This window comes from Cetorhinus maximus, chromosome 11 (assembly GCF_964194155.1).
Source record: "Cetorhinus maximus chromosome 11, sCetMax3.hap1.1, whole genome shotgun sequence".
In the NCBI taxonomy this organism is placed as follows: Eukaryota; Metazoa; Chordata; class Chondrichthyes; order Lamniformes; family Cetorhinidae; genus Cetorhinus; species Cetorhinus maximus.
In genome coordinates this window covers 36,451,474-36,470,828 of record NC_135889.1, presented here as the reverse complement: position 1 = coordinate 36,470,828, position 19,355 = coordinate 36,451,474, and the positions used below count along the sequence as shown (strand labels likewise).

The following is a 19,355-nucleotide window of genomic DNA, read 5'->3' as shown; positions in this document are numbered from 1 at the left end:
ACCATGTTCACAAACATAATTCCCATAACATCTGAGCCACACTCATGCTGTCCTTGAAGAAAATTGCTGCTTCTGAAAAGTTCTGTTACTGCTGTTCCTTTAGCTTTGTTGTCCTGTTTTAGTTTAGTTTACCCAATCCCCTTATTAAACTTATTTTCTGAGAAACTCCATATTGCTGTCTGCAACTGCCTTTACTGCTGCCTGCTCCTCCTCTTACTGCTAAACATTAGTTTCTTTAAAGGACAAAAAAATCATGCCCATGACAATGATTACTTCAAGCCCCTCCACAAATCTGGGCCTTCTTACATATTGTAACAATCCTGGTTTATGAATAGTCCATGAACACATGAAGGTGTTTCCATGGGGAAGACTCTGGATATCGTATCATCAGGTTTCACACTAATGAAAAAGTTTTTGGGAGTAGCATTTCCAAAGAATGTGAGGACATATTTGGAGACAGTGGCTCCATAAAACTTATTAGCCTGTAGACATTATTTACAGTTCTATGGTTTGGCCACAAGGGCTCAATGTTCAAGACAAATCATTTAACTGCATGGACACGTACACATTTTGAGGTCTGATGGCCTCGTTAGCTGATTCTTGATTGATATATTGAAAAATCACTCAATGTGTCTATGTCAGGTTTTCAGGGTTCCATGGAATAGTGGGAGGCAAAGTTTGGCCAATTTCTGAAAATTGTCCATCACCAACAGACTGTTTGCATTGCTTTCTTTTGGGATTTTAAATGTTGGCTTCTTTGAAGTTGAATGCATTCTTACTGAAGGACCGGCTACACAGCCTTGGTCCAAACATAGAGAAAAGACTGAATTCCATAGTTGAGAGTGACTGCCCTTGACACCAAGGCAGAATTTGAGCAAATGAGACACCAGGTGACTTTAGTAAAATTGAAGTCACTGGGAATCGGAGGAAAACCCTCCACTGGTTGGAGTCATACTAGCACAAAGGAAGATGGAAGATTGTTGGAAACCAAACATCTCAGCAACAGGACATTGTTGCAGGAGTTCCTCAGGGTAGTGTCTTAGGCCTAACCAAGTGTAACCCCACTATTTAAAAAAGGAGGGAGGGAGAAAACAGGGAATTACAGACCAGTTAGCCTAACATCAGTAGTAGGGAAAATGCTAGAATCCATTTTAAAGGATGAGATAACAGGACAATTAGAAAATAATAACGGGATTAGACAAAGTCAACATGGATTTATGAAAGGGGAATCATGTTCATGTTTGACAAACCTTCTTGAGTTTTTGGAGGGCAGAATAGATAAGGGAAAAGCTGTGGATGTGGTGTATTTGGATTTTCAGAAAACTTTTGATAAAGTCCCACATAAGTGGTTTATTTTCAAAATTAAAGCATATGGGATTGGGGGTAAAATATTGGAATGGATCGAGAATTGGTTAGCAGACAGGAAACAGAGAGTAGGAATAACTAGGTCTTTTTCAGAGTGGCAGGCGGTGACTAATGGGGTACTGCAGGTATCAGTGCTTGGGCCCCAGCTGTTCACAATATATGTCAATGATTTGGATGAGGGAACCTAAATGTAATGTTTCCAAGTTTGCTGGCAAGACGAAACTTGGTGGGAATGTGAGCAATGAGAAGGATGTTAAGAGGCTTCAAGGTAATTTAGACAGGTTGAGTGAGTGGGCAAATACATGGCAGATGCACTTTAACATGAATAAATGTGAAGTTATCCACTTTGGTAGGAAAAACAGAATGGTAGAGTATTATTTAAATGGTGATAGATTGGAAAATATTGATATACAAAGGGACTTGGGTGTCCTTGTACACCAATCACTGAAAGCAAGCATGCAGATGTAGCAAGAGTTAAGAAGGCAATGGTATGTTGGCGTTCATTGTGAAAGGACTTGAGTACAGGAGCGCTGATGTCTTACTGTAGCTATACAGGGTTCTGGTGAGACCACACCTGGAGTACTGTGTGCCGTTCTCTCCTTACCTAAGAAAGAATATACTTGTCATAGACAGAATGCAGCAAAGGTTCACCAGACTGATTCCTGGAATGGCAGGATTGTCATATAAGGAGAGATTGGGCCACGTAGGTTTATATTCGCTGGAGTTTAGAAGAATGAAAGGGGATCTCATTGAAACGTATAACATTCTGAGAGAGCTGGACAGACTGGACACAGGGATGGTGTTTCCTCTGGCTGGGGGGGGGGGAGGAGGGGGGTGTGTCTAGAACAAGGGGTCACACTCTCAGAATACAGGGTAGGCCATTTAGGACTGAGATGAGGAGAAACTTCTTCACTCAGAGGGTGGTGAACCTATGGAATTCTCTACCACAGAAGACTGTGGAGGGCAAGTCACTGAATATATTTAAGAAGGAAATAGATAGATTTCTAGACTCTAAAGGCATCAAGGGGTATGGGGAGAGAGCGGGAGTACAGTGTTGAGATAGAGGATCAGCCACGATCATATTGAATGGCGGAGCAGGCTCAAAGGGATGAATGACTTACTCCTGCTCCTATTTTCTATGTTTCTATCTTCAGCTGCTTCATCAATAACCTTCCCTCCGTCATAACGTCACTGATAATTGGAATGTGTTCGTTTGCAACTGTTTAGGTAATGAAGCAGCCTGTGCGGCAAAACATAGGCAACATTCAGGTTCGGGCTGATAAAAGGCAAATATCATTTGTGCCACACAAGTAGCAGGTAATGACCATCTCCAACAATAGGGAATCTAACCACCTCCCCTTGACATTCAATGGCATTATCATCGCTGAAAGCCTCACAATCAACATCCTAGGGGGCCGGGGACTCACCATTGGAAAAAAAACTGAACTGGACCAGCCATGCTAATACTGCTAATACCAGGACGTTAGTCACTCACTGGAGCCTCTGACCTGTTGAGCAGGTCAGAGGCTCTAGTGAGTGACTAACGTCCTGGTTTCCCAAAGCCTTTCCACCAAAGACAAAGCACAAGGCAGGAGTGTGATGGAATACCCTCCATTTGCCTGGATACCACCCAGGATAAAGAAGTGCACTCGATTGGCACCCAATTCACCATTTTGAACATTCACTCCTTCCAATACAGAAGCACCGTGACTGCAGCATACATCATCTACAAGGTGCACTGCAGCAACTCAACAAGGCTTTTTCAACAGCACCTCCCAAATCTGCAGTGTCTACCACCTAGAAGGACAAGTGCAGCAAACACATGGGAACATCACCATCTACGGTTTCCACACCTCATAACCCTCTTGGATTGTAAATATCCTGGTTAAAAATCCTGGAACTCCCTACCCACCAGCACTGCGGGTGCACCTACACCACACAGACCACAGCAGTTCGTGAGCTCAATTTGCCAACCCCTTGTCAAGGGCAATCAGGGATGACCAATAAATGCTGCCCTTGCCAGTGATGTCCACAACCCATAGATGAATGGTGATGGGGGGGGCATTAATCAAGCGGGAGGATGGCTTGTGGGTACCCCTCTGCCTTCCTACCTCTATCCTGATTAAGTCCAGGGGGTGATGGCTCATGGATAGCCGTCTTGCCCTACTGCCAATTAAGGCCCATAAGTGGGGGGGGTGTTCCCTCATTCAAAGGCACTCAGTGCCTGAACAAGGGACCTGGCACCTGCTGCCTTTGCTGTCAACACCATTCCCATCCCCCGGGGTCCCCCTCCCACCATCATTCACCTGTGCTTGGTCCCCTCAGTGATCCTGGGTCTTGGATGGGTGTAGTACTGGCAGCAGCCACTGTTCCCCAGTGGCACTACCGAACAATGAAGAGCTGCCGGCCTCTGATTGGCCAGCAGCTCTCGGCAGGTGTGACTTCCATCCTCGGGGTCCTTGATCCTGGAGAAAGCCCACAGCTTGGTCCTGCTTGGCACTTAATGCAGCAGGCTTCTCTGAAAAGAGATGATGTGGGGCTCACACTGGCTCTCCTGCCGGTAGGCAAGACCACCATCACCCACATTAAATTCCATCTCTTGTGCGCATTTACCTTGTACCTGAAATTTTCTGATTAAAACACTGCAACTGATCATTGCAGGACCTGAAACAGGCAGAATGAAAAGCATGCTCTAGATAAATAATGTTGGAGCAGCTACTGTTACAAATATATTACATCCTTTAGACTTACCTTTTGTTTCTATACTTGCTCCATTATCACCTCCTTTTGCCTTGCACCATCATCCCATTTGTCATTTAAACACTCCTGCCCTCCACCCCATCATAGGCATACCCCTGATGAAAGCAAAATACTGCAGATGCTGGAAATCGGCAATAAAAACAGAAAATGTTGGAAATACTCAGCAGGCTTGGCAGCATCTGTGGGGAGAGAAACAGAGTTAATGTTTCGGGTCCGTATGACTCTTCTTCAGGGCTGTTCTTTTCCTGTTGCCTTTTCCCTGTGTCTTTCACTTAAAAGCTGCTCATCCCTATCATCTTCCAGTTCTGATGAAAGATCACTGACCTGAAATGTTAACTCTGTTTCTTTCACTTCCCAGCCGCTGACTGACCTGAGTGTTTCCAGCATCTTCTTTCTGCTTTTGATTTCAGATTTCCAATCGGCACTGTATTTTGCATTTGTATATGAATTATTAGCATTAATTATTGTATTTCTGATAAGTATATTCATGGTTTAAAGGGGAATTTTAACCTGGGATAGAGGGCATTCTTTGGCCAGCGTACTCTGGTTCATCTCTTTGAGCAGCTCCTTCAATGCATTCCTGACGGTGGCATGATTCCACTGCTCTGCCGGAAGGTCCTCAAACTTTGCACAGCTATGAAAAGCAAAACAGAAAGGATTTTTGAAGAGACAACAAATCTACACCCACACCAAGCTATTGGCCCAGAGATGTAGAGCAAATATTTCTTCCACAGTCTGTTACAGCTTACAAAACTAGCCCGAGGCACTACCGGGCAGGCACAAGCTGCCAAGCTGCGTCATACTTTGTCTTTTAAACCTTCTCATTTTATGTTGGTGAGTTTCTCCCCACCCCGGGCTCATTTTAAACTGCTGCTTCTTTTTTTTTCCTGAAGGGGACACATAAACCAGGAAAATCATTGAATCCCCAGGTTCCCGAATCCCTACATCTTTGTAAAATAATTTCACATTGTATCATTGACTGTGACAAATGACATGTTCAGAAAGCACCAACCTTTGTAATTGGATTTTCAGTGTCACAACATGATGGACATCTTGTAACATGTCAGCTACTGTTGCATCTGGTGCTTCAGTGAGATAGTTCAGGGGCAGAGGACTCCACTTCCCAACCTTGATCATCCCTGCATTGATTTATAACAAAGTTCTTTACAAGGTTATCAAAAGATGTGAGACAGCACAAAGGAACGATAAAAGAAAAGACTTTAACCATCTTCCTTATCTGTTCCCAATAGAAATCCTTCACAGTTAATGCACATTCTTTGTTTTATCAATTCTATCTCAGTCATACCAGATAGGTGAATATTCTCACCAAGCAGCTCAATAAAAACACTTTCAGTTTATTACATTTGTTATATTTCCCTTTAATTGAACACTCTGAAGATTACTGAAAATACTTTAGACCCTTTTTGTAAAGTTAGGGTCATTCATGCTTGGTTCTGTCAGGTCCATATCCTCTACTGCGATCCGTAGAGTGTTGTGATGAGTATATGTGGGTAAACCAAGAAATTACAGGAGGGTAAAAAATAGGGAACCAGTTTTGACTTAGGAAGCATTTTTCAAGAATACAGTTGTCATGATGGCAAAGTTTGCCTAAGTGGAAAACTAGCAAAAGCTGTCCAATCACTTCAAAAACTAAACTGATAACCCAAAAACCTCCCTGGAAATGAGATACAGAGAATGAATTCCAACTTCAATGAGAGTATAAAACTGGCACTACAAAATCTGTCGCCTGTTATATAGCCTGCCTAATTTTCCTTTCTGTTGTAATCGATGGGCAGGATGTATAATTGGCAGCTGAACCATCATTGATGGCTTTATGTTCCTGCCAAAGTTGGAAGTTACTCCCATACACCCACATTCCATGATTTGTATCCTGGAAAGGTGCCTCAGCAACTAACAAGGATTTCCCCTCTTTCCCTTTGGGGATGTTAAAGTTTCTGTGAATATAAGTATGTATTGGAACTCTCAGATGCTAACTCTTCCTCCCCTCCCACCAGCTCCCCGTTAGCCGCTCTCCCCCTCAGTTTAAACTGGCACTCCTCTCCTGCTCTCTATTTGGACTGGCATCTCCACCCTCAGTTCATGTATAATGTGGTGGGTAAGAACAGGAAGGGTCTCTGAGGAGTGGAACAGAGATTATTGTTAAGGGGTTTTACCAGAAATTGCACTAAAGGGAGGGACTGGAATCTGGCAGATTTTTGCCGTGGACAAACAGGCAGTAAGTCTAAAATGTCATCAGTTCACATCTAACCTGGAAAGTGGTACAAAAGCAGTAAGCAGCAAATGTTTCACTAGAGCATAGGATTGCAAGCTAGGGTCCCTGACAACCTCGGGGCCAGAAGGGGGTCCCAGGAATCCTTGGCCTCATAAGGTTTCCATCTACCTAGCCATCTGCCACTTACATTGAGTGCAGAACCTTGAGACTTCTGAGTTCTACACTTTTATTTTCATGTTTCTTTTTTTCTTGAATTATTAGCCAATTATTGTTATTGCAAATGTGAACACATTTTGCTACAATAGCACTGCCTTCCTCAGATAATTGGCACCATTTTTTGTAGATTAGGTCAAAAATCTCTGGAAGCCTATTCATAGTTACAAGGGCAATGGAAGCGTGTTGATACTTCAGGGTACCTAGGATTGTGTCAATACTTGTAGGGGTTCAAATTTTGTCAATATATTTGTAGGGATATGGATTGTGTCAATAATTGCAGGGTTATCTAGGAGAGGTGTTGGTGTAGCAGTAACATCAGTGGGCTAGAAATCCAGAAGCCCAGGCTAATGCTCTGGGGACATGAGTTCAAATCCCACCATGGCAGCTGGTGAAATTTGAATTCAATTAATAAATCTGGAGTATGAAGCTAATCTCAGTGATGTTTCCCATGACAACTATCATCGATTGTTGTAAAACCCAATCTGGTTCACTAATGTCCTTTAGGGAAGGGAATCTGCCATCCTTACCTGGTCTGGCCTACAAATGACTCCAAACCCACAGTAATGCGGTTAACTCTTAACCATCCTCTGAAATGGCCTAGCAAACCACTCAGTTCAAGGGCAATTAGGGATGGTCACCAAATGCTGGCCTCGTCAGTGACACCCACATCCCATGAAAGAATAAAAAAAGAAGCGCATCAATATTTGCAGAGTCCGCAACAGAAGAGTTGCTAAAGCGCTCATATTGACAGCTCAGCCCATATACGCCTCCACTCTGGATAACCATGTATACAGCAGGCCGATACCACCGCCAGGCCATGCACCCTGCACACTAGGTGTGTATGTATCTAAAGGTTACTAATCTACAGTTAGTCCATGTACAGTCTCCACCATTCTGTTCATCTATTAGCAATTTGCCCACTATGGACAGTGGATGGTATAACAGGTAGTGGGAAGGCAGGAGGCAGCCATACGACCAGCAAGCAACATCTGTCCTCTGACTGTAATAGCTGGGAAAATAGTCAGCCAAGTCCAAACTGTAATTCCATGTTCTTTCCTTTTCTTAATCAAGTGCCACAATTTCAATCAATTGCTTACCCTGTGGCCACCCTCGGGAGTTGGGGCACAGGTCTATATCTGCAGATCTTGATCCTGGCTCTGGGCTTCAGTTGTACAATTGTAGGAACTGTAGCACTAAAAGTACCATTAATGTTGTGCTCTAATAGAAATTGCATGGAAACCCATAGAGACAACCTGTGATCCAACCAAACTGGATGGATTGTAGTGGCAAGGTAAAAAAGGAAAGCGACATGGCAAAGTACGCCCAAAATAGCCGACATCCTTTATGCATTGCAAACTGCTCCTTTATAAATTGACTTGAGTGGGAATGTTAAATGATAAGTGCCATTTGTCCAATATAGACAGCTGCCGTGATAAATGAGGATGGTGTGAGGATTGTTCCTCTTAGCCTGAGAGAACCAGACATCAGAGAGCTTATATGCCAACCAGAGTTTGTAGGACCAATGGGACAGCAGCTAATAAGCTAGGGGCAGGTGGGCATCCTGTGTCCTGTAAAAGGGAGGAAATCACTAGAGATTTAGAAGAAAATAATGCTCTTCCTCAAGGGTTCAAGGCACTCTGGAGCAGACCTCACTACAGGATCCACATTCACCCATTTGAAGGCTGGTTCTGCTCAGTCCTCTGGGGATACCAACCTCCACTCATGCTCCGGGTCCCCCTTGAGCCACAAGAGTGACAGCCTCCTGCACAGGAAGTCCCTATCACTGGTTCTGCACCCCGATGATGATTGTTTCTAATGGGAAGATAAGGCAAAGAGGAAGCCCCCAGAAACAGCACAGATCCAATACAATAGAGTTTGCACCATTACCCTGGGTTTGGGGGGGCGGGGGTGGGGGGGTGGGGTGGGTGCGGTATGGGTGCAGAGACCATCAGAGCCTCCGAGGAATTTCAGCTCCCATCATGTTGGTTTGTGAACTGAAATCTTGTCCAAAATATCACCACAATAATCTCAACCAATGACAGTGAGCATTCATTCATAATTCAAATTGGCTCTTTATCACTTCTACCCCTGTCTAGAGTCTTATCACAAGCAGGTTGTGGCTGTGATTAATAAATAATTTTTATTTTTGAGCAGCTTCAGGAAGGATAAAGGCAAGTCAGTACTATCCAAACAAAATAGTGGAGACACCATGCAATGAGGGGAAGCACCGATACATTAACCTGCCCTTTCCTCTTTTAGATGTTGATCAATCTGCTGTGCATTTCAGACATTTTTTGTTTTCAAAACATGAATACATGTGAGACTAGTTATGACTGGTGGTGACAGTAATGAATGAAACCAAACAGCTTTGTATGGCACTCCTCTGTCCACACCTTTGAGCAAGGTGTTAATTATGACTCATGGCCTCAGTTAAGCTGGAAACGGATGGATTCAATACAAATTAATTAAGTGTTTGTCTACTGTTATCAATGCAGCAGTCTGGAGTTTACATTGCTCTTCAGATCCTGTCAAAAAGTTTTTTTATATATGCTGAAGCTCCCCTCAGCTCTTGTATCCTTCTTGAGTTTCTCGCCTATCTCCCCTCTTGCCCTCTCCAAGCTCATCTTGTCTATGAGACCCACCCACTGCTCTCTTGACCCTATTCCCACTAAACTATCAACCACTCAACTTCACTCCTGGCTCCCATGTTACCTTGCATTGCTAATGGTTCTACCTCCTCTGCCTCTGTCCCTCTCTCCTTCAAATCTGCTGTCATCAGCCTGCTACTCAAAAGATCAACCCTTGACCCCTTCATCCTTGCAAACTACCACCTGTCTCCAATTCCCTTTCCCCTCCAAAGTCCTTGAATTTGTTGTCACCTCCAAAATTCATGTCCATATTCCCCGGAACTCCGTGTTTCAACCCCTCCAATCAGGTTTCTGCCCCTGTCAGAGTGCCGAAGCTGCCCTTATCAAATTCAAAAATGTGACTGGATAAAGGCAGGCTTTCCCGCCTCATCCTTCTTAACCTATCTGCAGCTTTTGACACAGTTGGCCACACCACCCTCTTCCAACACCTCTCCACCATTGTCCAGCTGTACAGGACTGCTCTCACCTGGTTCCGTTCTTATCTATCTAATCGTGGCTAGAGAATCACTTGCAATGGCTTCTATTGCTATTTCTGCACTGTTACCTCTGGTGTCCCCCAAGAATTTATCCTTGGACCCCTCCTATTTCTCATCTGCATGCCTTCCTTGGAGACATCATCTGAAAACACAACTCTAGTTTCCACATATACACTAATGACACCCAGCTCTTCCTCACCACCACCTCTCTCAACCCCTCCACTGTCTCGAAATTATCAGCCTGCTCATCTGACATCAAATACTGGATGAACAGAAATCTCTTCCAATTAAATATTAGGAAGGCTGAAGGCATTGCCTTTGCACTCCTTCCCCACCCCCGCACAAACTCGACTCCCTTGCCACCAATTCCATCCCTCTCCCTGACAACTGTCTGAGGCTGAACCAGACTATTCACAACCTCAGTGTCACATTTGACCCTAAAATGAGCTTTCAACCACATATCGGCGCCATCACTAACACTATCTATTTCCACTTCTGTAACATTGCCCAACTCCTTCCCTGCCTCAGCTCATCTGCTCTGAAACCCTCATTCATCTCTTCATTCCCTTCAGACTTGACTATTCCAACGCACTTCTGGCCAACTTCCCACATTCTACCCTCTGTAAACTTGAGGTCACCCAAAACTCTGCTACCTGTGTCCCAATTCACTCCAAATGCCATTCACCCATGCCCCTGTGTTCGTTGACCTACATTGGCTCCTGGTTAAAGATCATCTTGATTTTAAAATTCCCATCCTTATTTTCAAATCCTTCCGTGTCTTCGCCCGCCCCTATCTCTGAAAACTCCTCTGGACCTGCGACCCTCCGAAATATCTGAACTCCTCTAATTCTGACCTCCCGAGCATGCCCGATTTTAATTACCCCATCTTTGGTGGCCATGCCTTCAGCTGCTTAGGCCCTAAGCTCTGGAATTCATTTCCTAAACCTCTCTATCTCTATTTCCTCCTTAAGACACTCCCACCTCTCTGACCAAGCTTTTGTTAACCTGCACTAATATCTCCTTATGTGAGTTGGTATCATATTTAGTTTTATAATGCCTCTGTGAAGTGCCTTGAGACATTTTATTGCATCAAAGGAACTATATAAATGCAGATTGCTGATGCTGTCACTCTAACCCTGACGATGCAGCTTTCTCTCCAGTCATTGCAAGGCAACAGAGAGGCCTGCATCCAATACGTGTAAAGAAATCAAAACTACTTTCAAAGTTATGGAATGTAACAAGACACAACAGCTCACCCATAAACAGGCCAATGATATACATTATTCAGCACAACTAGTTTAATCTTAACCATGGGAATCTCAATTTCATTGTTTTTGTGAAGTGAGTAAAACTCATCACCAGTCCAACCCTGCTGCTTATTATGGTTTCAAACACTGGCAGCTCCACAAGCACAGTGACAGGGAAGCTTCCAGAATAGACATACACACACACACACACACTTACACACTCACACACTTGCACACACACACACACACACGCACGAACGCACACACACCAGAGAATATCCACCTCATGTCCAAAAGTGGATGCAACTAGTCTTGAAGAAAATAAATCTTCACATAAGACAAAATTATGGCATCAAGCAAAGGTTCTTTGAGGAAAGTAGAACATTTTCAAATGCCGCATTCCAAGAGTGTATTTGTTGTAAGCAAGTATCTTGGAGCAAATACTGACCAAATACACCTGTAACTGCAACTCACAGAAATTAATAACTCATTAAAAAAAAAACTTTCTGCCTCAAGTATAAATGGAAAGTAAAATGATTAATTGTTTCCAACAGCTCCACTCCCAACACCAAAGCAGTCAGACTGGTTCTAAGAGTTCAGTCTTACCCTCCAGCTGACTTGTTCGCCAATTGACAATCTCCAATCACAGTGACGAGAGCCATTTTTTTGTTCCTGAAATTCTGGCAAACTGACACGTGGGTTAAAACATTGAATCTTAGCATAAAATTCTCACAGGTGCTATGTATGAAGGTGACCCACCCACCGGAAAGTCACAGGCCACTTCCCATTATATAGCCATTATATCAGAGACACACATCCATCACAAGGACACACATCATTTCCATTATATAACAACAGTTTATATTTATATAGCACCTCTAACATAATAATATGTCCCAAGGTGATACACAGGAAATTTATAAAACACAAAGAACAAAGAAAAGTACAGCACAGGAACAGGCCCTTCGGCCCTCTAAAACTGCGCCGATCATATTGCCCGTCAACTAAAACATTTTGCACTTCCGGGGTCAGTATCCCTCTATTTCCATCCATTCATGTATTTGTCAAGCTGCCTCTTAAACACCACTATCGTACCTGCTTCCACCACCTCCTCTGACAGCGAATTCCAGACACTCACTACCCTCTGCGTAAAAAACTTGCCCCGCACATCTCCTCTATAGTTTTCTCCTCTCACCTTAAATCTATGTCCCCTAGTAATTGACTCTTCCACCCTGGGAAAAAGCTTCTGACTATCTACTCTGTCTATGCCACTCATAATTTTATGACTTCTATCAAGTTGTCCCTCAATCTCCGTCGCTCTAGTGAGAACAATCCGAGTTTCTCCAACAATTTGACACCAAGCTACATAAGGGGTAAGGACAGGTGATTGGCCAAAGAGGTTGGTTTTTTAAGGAATGTCTTAAAGGATGAAAGAGAGGTAGAGAGATGGAAAGGTTTAGGGAGGAAATTCCAGAGCTTAGAGCCTAGACAGCTGAAGGTACAGCTGCCAATGGTGGAGTGATTAAAATTGGGGATGATGCTCTGAGTCAGAAGAGCACAGACATCGCAGGTTGTAGGGCTGGAGGAGGTTACAGGGGTAGGGAAGGGCAAGGCCATGGCGAGATTTAAAAGCAAGGTTGAAAATTTTTTAATGAAATCGTCGCTTGTCCGGGAACCAATGTAAGAATGTAAACACAGGGTGAATGAGACTTGCACATTAGAACGCAGGCAGCAGAATTTTGGATATCCAGGTAGACTCACATCCACCACAGAGGCAGCTTTTTAAAAATGAATTCAAATTCTCAAACTGCTATTGTGGAATTTGAACTGATATTGTTGAGATTATTAGTCTGGTAGCATAGTCAATACACCACCATAACCCCCACCCCCACCCACCCCATCTGACTGCCACCTATCTCATGATCATCTGCTTCCCTCTCCAAGCAGTGAACCATGTGTCAGACAGATGCATAGTCACAGTAAATCTAATTCTCCATCCTCGACAGATAGCCAAGTATTGAACAAAATTATTCAAACAGTAAAGGCTGAGTGACTGTATATCCAAAGACATCACCCATTTGTTTGCTTAGAGAGTGTATGAATTCAAATTTGTTTTTATTCGGCCAGTTTTCTTTTCCACAGAACTAAACAAATTAATTCAGACCTATCTGAATTGGTGCTTCAACAAATATCACCTATCCTTACTCTACTCAATCCATTTAAATAACAAGTGTCCTAAGTGAGTTCACAGCTACTGCCACAGAATTTGAACAAAACATTTCAACAATAGGAACAAAGATGTACTGAAGTCTGGTACCAACTCAGTAAAACTGGCAGAGAGCTGCCTTAAGGAGACAGCGTGCTTTCTCACTGGTATGATTGTTTCCAGGTGAATGCCCAGATCTGCTAATGCCTGCATGAAATAGCCTTGCTTTTCAATGGAATTCCTCTCTGATTGTGTACCATTTATCCCAACATCAGTAAATATCAACATGAGCATGCAATTTCCTTGAACTCTTATGTTCTTATTCGGCCAGCTGAGCAAAATAAAATCAAACTGAGGGAGAACTTTTAGGGTTGCCAGCTGTGGTTGGACATATTCCTGGAGACTTTACCGTGTGACCAACCATCGTCAATAGCCCGCACTCCCATTATTGATCTCTCGACGCATCCAGCCTGACAGGAACCTCCCTCCCATGCCAATTGGAAAACAAACTCTTTGTTAGTCGGTTGGGTGATTCTTGACTATCGGTCAAGTGGGCTTTGTTTTCTAATCTCCAATATTTCTATAATGAATAAACAAAAGAAAATGAAAAATACACTAAAATGTATTTTTTAAGACCCTATGACCTTTTTTAGTTCCAGGCTACCCATAGCAATGCCCTGGATATTAATTTTTAATTTCTGGAGGCTCTGCAAGCTTAAATTAATCTTCTGCATGAATCAGGCTGAAGCAACCACACTTTTGCCCTCACAACAGAAGAGAAATGTCACCCTTGATCATTGTTTTGGGAGAGAGTATTTAGTTATACCTTTTGGAGGAGAATTCTCCAGGAAGGCAAGTGTGGAGAATTGCCCAGAATTATTTCTTTACATGGAGGTGACATTTTATTGTGCAATTGCAACTGCACAAAGCAAAACATGAGGGAAGAGATTGATTCACTGATGGAACAATTTTGCGGCAATATTACAAACACACTATTACTTCTAGAGCGGAGAAAGAATGTGTGTCTGTATGTCTGTGTGTGTATGGGCAACATATTCAGTTTGGCGGGTGGCTGCGGTCGACAGGCCCGGGAGTGGTCGAGGAACAGGCCACCACCTGCGATTGGCCCCCGACCATGATTTCACGCTGACGAGCCAATTAAGGCCCACCCAGCATGAAACGCGGCTTCTCACTGGTTGGTAAGGGCCGAGCAGGGGTGGGGGCCTGTTGGTCACCGGGTCCAATAGCAATCCAGAGGCCGGTTTAAAAACGGCCCAGGCAGCCCCTGGAAGGCTACCATGGTAGAACGTCTGCTCTGTGTTGGCAGTGTGATGGAGTCGAGTGCAGCTGGAGACGCCAGGCGGGAAGGCAGGTCAGGTGGGCACTCGGCCCCCCGCTTTCCAGGTGAGTGCCTCGTGGAGCTCCTGGAGGAGGTGGCTGCCAGGAGGTACACCCTTGTCCCCAGGGATGGGACGAGAAGGCCACCGCACCTCACCAAAAGGGCATGGGAGGAGGTGGCAATCCTGGCCATGGTGTGGTGTGGTGCACATGGGTGCAGTGCCGGAAAAGGTTCAATGACCTGCTGCGCACAGGAAGGGTGAGTAATGTGTTGGCATTGGTCAATGTACGGAACTGTAAGGTGTGGCCCTCCCCCCGTGGATCTCGGGTGCTTGAGTCTGAGAGCCAACTGTCAATGACACTGGAGCTGGCCAAGGGGGTGAGCCCCGGATGCTTGGACTGAGTGCCTTGCGCCTCAAAGGCCAAGACTTGGAGGTGCCCTGAGAGGTGTTCCTCAGCTGGGGTTGGCCAGGCTGCAATGGCGCTGCAGGCAGAGAGTGGACTAATCAATGGTCCTCTGTCCTTTCAGGAGAAGGCAAGCTATAACCAATTGAAGTGATCACAGGTGGAGGCCCACCCAACCTGCTACTGCTGACCAGGTTCGAGCAGGACACCCTTGAGCTAGAGAGCCGGCACGGTCCACATGCAACCGGGCATGGAGAGGCTGATGTGCCAGACGAAGGTAAGAGCCCAGTGCACAGAGGTGAGAGTTTCGGATTGTGCAACCATTCTAGTGTAGTCTCTTCATTGATGGGAGCCTCAAACCTGGGGTCCCTATTGATCATTGAAAGACGATGGCACCATGATGCTGATCTCCATTATCTCACCAGGGCACCTTGAATGCACAGTGATAGTGTGGTGACTTGAACTAATGACGTGTCTTTCTTCTCCCTTTTAGATTCGCCAGCACACACTCGCTCTACGGGCCCAGAAGGGCCACCCCGACCCTGGAGGACCGTCATGCTCCCCAAGCACCTGCGTCACACCCGCTCTCTGAAGCAGGCACCAGCGCAGACACCAGCACCTCGGTGGGTGTTAGATCAGCGGCTAGAATATTCGGGCACATTAGTGAGGGCACTTCACACTCGCTTGAGTTGCAGGCGGAGGCAGAGAGTGCCCAGGGCGCCGGCAGTCAGGATACTGCTGGGGACCAGGATGATGCTCATTCGAAGGCTGTTGATGAACTTCTGGAGTCGTCCATTAGATGGCAGGTGCTGGATGTCCAGCAGGGTGTGCGGGAGGATCTGGCGGAGATACATGAGGGTCTGCATGCCATGGTCTCTGTTGTGGATGAGTCCATGCAGAGCATGGACACTTCGTTGACCCTTATGGTTGAGTGCACTGCATCTTCCATTGAGAGAGTGGCAACTCTCATGGAGAGTCTGCTCCAGGGCCAGAATGGGGGGTTCCTGGGGTTGTGCTCTGGCCTGCAAGCCCTCACATAGGCAATGACCTCAGGTGGTCAGTGTCAGTGCGGGAGATGGATGAGGCATCCAATATCCCAGCTAGGTGCCCGTCCATCAAGGGTCCAGGGTGACCTCACACTGGCGCACAAGCTGTTTGTCATCTCTGCGGGCTCCTCTCAGGGCCTTCTGGATGATGGCAGCAGCTCCTCTGCCCCTCTGCCAGTGACTGTTGCATCTGATGAGGCTGCGATGACTGGGGAGATGCCAGCCGTGCCACTGGCCGCTCCCTCCCAGGCAGGGCCAGCACAGGCTCCACTAGCCAGAGGACGACCGCCAAGGTCATCAAGGCCAACAAGACAGCAGAGTTACCAGGCTGTCTCCAATGCTGCTGCCAGCAAGGGGCGGGCACCAAGGTGTAGCACTTAGAAACATATGTTAAAGGCACCATGAGCACAAGACGGGCAGTTCATGGGTGATTTTCTGTTCATTTATGTTTGGTTTATCTGACTGCTGGTGTGGACATCAACACAACTAATGGTAATGCCATTATGCTTTCAATGTGACAATAACATTAAATTTGCTTTGGTTCTGATGGCCTGAGTATGCTTCACCCTTTTTCTTTCTGGTGAAGGGCATGCCAGAGTGTAATGCTGGACGTGAGTGGCTGGATACTTTATTACTGGATTCATCCTCTGTGGCCTGTGCAGCTGCGTCAAGCTCCTCTTCCTCCCTTGTCAATGCCAGAGGATTTGCAGTGATTGCTGGCTTCCCCCGCGTCCAGGGTGCAATAGACTGCACACATGTGGCCATCAAGGCGCCAGCAGGTGAGCCCGATACCTTGGTTAACAGGAAGGGCTTCCACTCCATGAACGTGCAGATAGTGTGTGATCACAGGACGCTGATTCTACAAGTCTGTGCAAGGTACCCAGGCAGCTCCCACGACGTCTACATCCTCAGACACTCCCAGGTGCCGGGGCTCTTCAGTGCACCAGCCCGGCTGGATGGATGGCTGCTGGGTGACAAGGAATACCCCTTGAAAAGGTGGCTCATGACGCCTCTCTGCCACCCTAGAACACAGGTGGAGCAGCGGTACAATGCCTCCACAAGGGCGGTGTTAGAGAGGACCATAGGTCTTCTGAAGAAATGCTTCCGATGCCTGGACTGTTCAGGGGGAGCACTACAATACCCCCCAGAGTGGGTGTCACCGATAGTGGTTACATGCTGCACTCTCCACAATCTGGCACTGGCAAGGGGGGACCCACTGGAGGAAGAGGATCTTGACGCAGCTGCACAGGCCACAGAGGATGAATCCAGCAGTGAGTCCGAAGAGGAGCGCGATGAAGAGAACGCTGAGGGCATGGAGGCAGACCTTGGTAACCTCTAGGTATGCAGAGACACCAGGGTCGCCTTGATCCAATGATCCTTCAGCTAAGCTGCCAAATAAGCGCTACCACCTCATGCCACAGCTGCCACCTCCATCCCAGGTGTCTGAAATGGCCCTTTCCTTTGACCCCAAAGTCCACTCAATGCCTGTGCAATGAAGCTTTGCGCCACCCACGTCCAACATTACATACTGGCGTACCCTGCACCACATTAAATAAAAAATGTGAATCATTCTCAGACCATTACGACAAAGGAAAAATTATATCATTTTGACAGTCCAAACAAATTAATAGAACCTTCTCTGGTCTTCAGGCTCAGATCAGTAAACACAAACAAAATATTACACAACAGAAGATCATCCATGATCAGTTCCTCTTGTGCTCATGGTGCCTTAAACCTACATTTGCAAGGGTTACATCTAGGTGCTCCCACCTCACTGTCAGCAGCATTGGAGACAGCCTGCTGGCTCTGCTGTCCTGTTAGCCTTGATGACCATAGCGGCCGTCCTCTGCCCAGCGGAGCCTGTACTGGCCCCGCCTGGGAGGGAGCAACCAGCGCCATGGCTGGCATCTCCCCAGTTGCCGCAGCTTCATCAGATGCCACGGCCACTGGTAGAGGGGTGGAGGGGCGGCTGCCATCATCCAGGGTGCCCTGAGTGGAGCCCGCAGATGCAACAGGCAGCTTGTGGGCCAACATGAGGCCGGTCTAGACCTCCCTGCTTGCCATTGATGGACAGGCAGCGAGCTGGGATACTGGGTGCCTCATCTATCTCCCACACTAACAGTGACTACCTGAGATCAGTGCCTGTGTGAGGGCTTGCATGTCTGAGTGCAACCCCAAGAACTCCTAATTCTGTTCCAGGAGCTGCCAATGTGTTTTAATGATCAATGGGGACTCCAGGTTTGAGGCTCCCAATGAAGAGACTACACAAGAATGTTTGCACAATCCGAAACTCTCACCTCTGTGCACTGCGCTCTCACCTTCAGCTGGCACCCCAGCCTCTCCACAGCTGGTTGACCCAGGTGCGCCACACACCATCATGGCTGATGACCAGCACTGCCATCTCCTCCCAAGTTATTTTTGTCAGGTGTGATGGCCTCCTCCTTCCATCCCTGGGGACAAGGGAGCCAGCTCCTCCAGGAGGACCACGAGGCACTCATCAGAAAACCGGGGGAGGGGGGGTGGGAGGAAGGTGGGGGGTGCGAGTGCCCACCTGACCTGCCCTCCCACCTGGCGTCTGCAGCCGCACTGGAAGCCATAGTTTCCTGTTGGCAACACCGACGATGTCTTCTTCGCTGGCAGCCTTCCAGGGGCTGCCCGGGCTGTTTTTAAACCAGCCGCCAGGTTGCCATTGGACCCAGCTGCCGACAGGCCTCCGCTCCCGCTTGGTCCTTACCAACCAGTGAGGAACCGCACTTCACACGGGCCTTAATTTGCCTGCCAGCATGAAATCACAGTGGTGGGGGGGGGTTAATCATGGACAGCGGCCTGTTCCCCGGCCACTTCCAGGCCCGCTAACTGTGCCCGCCTGCCGAACTCAAAATTCTGCCCTCTATGTAATATATGTGCATAATTGCCAACAACTGGAATTCTGTCACCACCACCAAGGGAAGGTGTTCAGTTTTTAGACCTTGACCTGGGCTGAGGCCTAAGGATGCACACAACTGACTGAAAGTGAAAGGTGTCCATTAGAGGTTCAAGGTGTTTACTACACACTTGGCTCTTTCCCTATGAATAAGGAAGGAAAACCAAGGCTGTGGCCGGGAGATACAATGGGCCTCAGCCTATTTCCTCACAATTTCCACTGCTATCCCACCCAATTTGGAGAGAGACAGTAGAGAAAAATCTAGGCTAACCTCCGCTCACAGTCACACGAAGGAATGCAATTCACTCTGAGAGAAGAACATCAAAAAGGTTGTGCGTTTTCTTCAAATTTTGATTTTCAAATTCTGCTCCCTTTCCACCTTCTCCACCAACCAATTCTCTCTCATCCTCGCCTGAAAATACCCAGTATTTGCAAGGATGCAGTTGTTGGCAGCTTTCGTTATTTTGCACAACCCCCAGTCCATACGTCTAC

General features: G+C 46.4%; 1 protein-coding gene across 3 annotated transcripts in view; it reads right to left on the bottom strand.

Moving 5' to 3' along the window:
* Nucleotides 1–19,355, bottom strand: part of satb2 (SATB homeobox 2) — a 186,957-nt gene that overhangs the window by 131,160 nt on the left and 36,442 nt on the right. For all 3 annotated transcript variants that reach the window (XM_078551815.1, XM_078551813.1, XM_078551814.1), the window contains 2 exons: nucleotides 5,138–5,264; nucleotides 4,636–4,759 (listed from right to left, as the gene is read on the bottom strand). In XM_078551815.1, coding sequence (XP_078407941.1) covers nucleotides 4,636–4,759; nucleotides 5,138–5,264 — 251 coding nt within the window. The remainder of the gene's footprint in view (nucleotides 1–4,635; nucleotides 4,760–5,137; nucleotides 5,265–19,355) is intronic.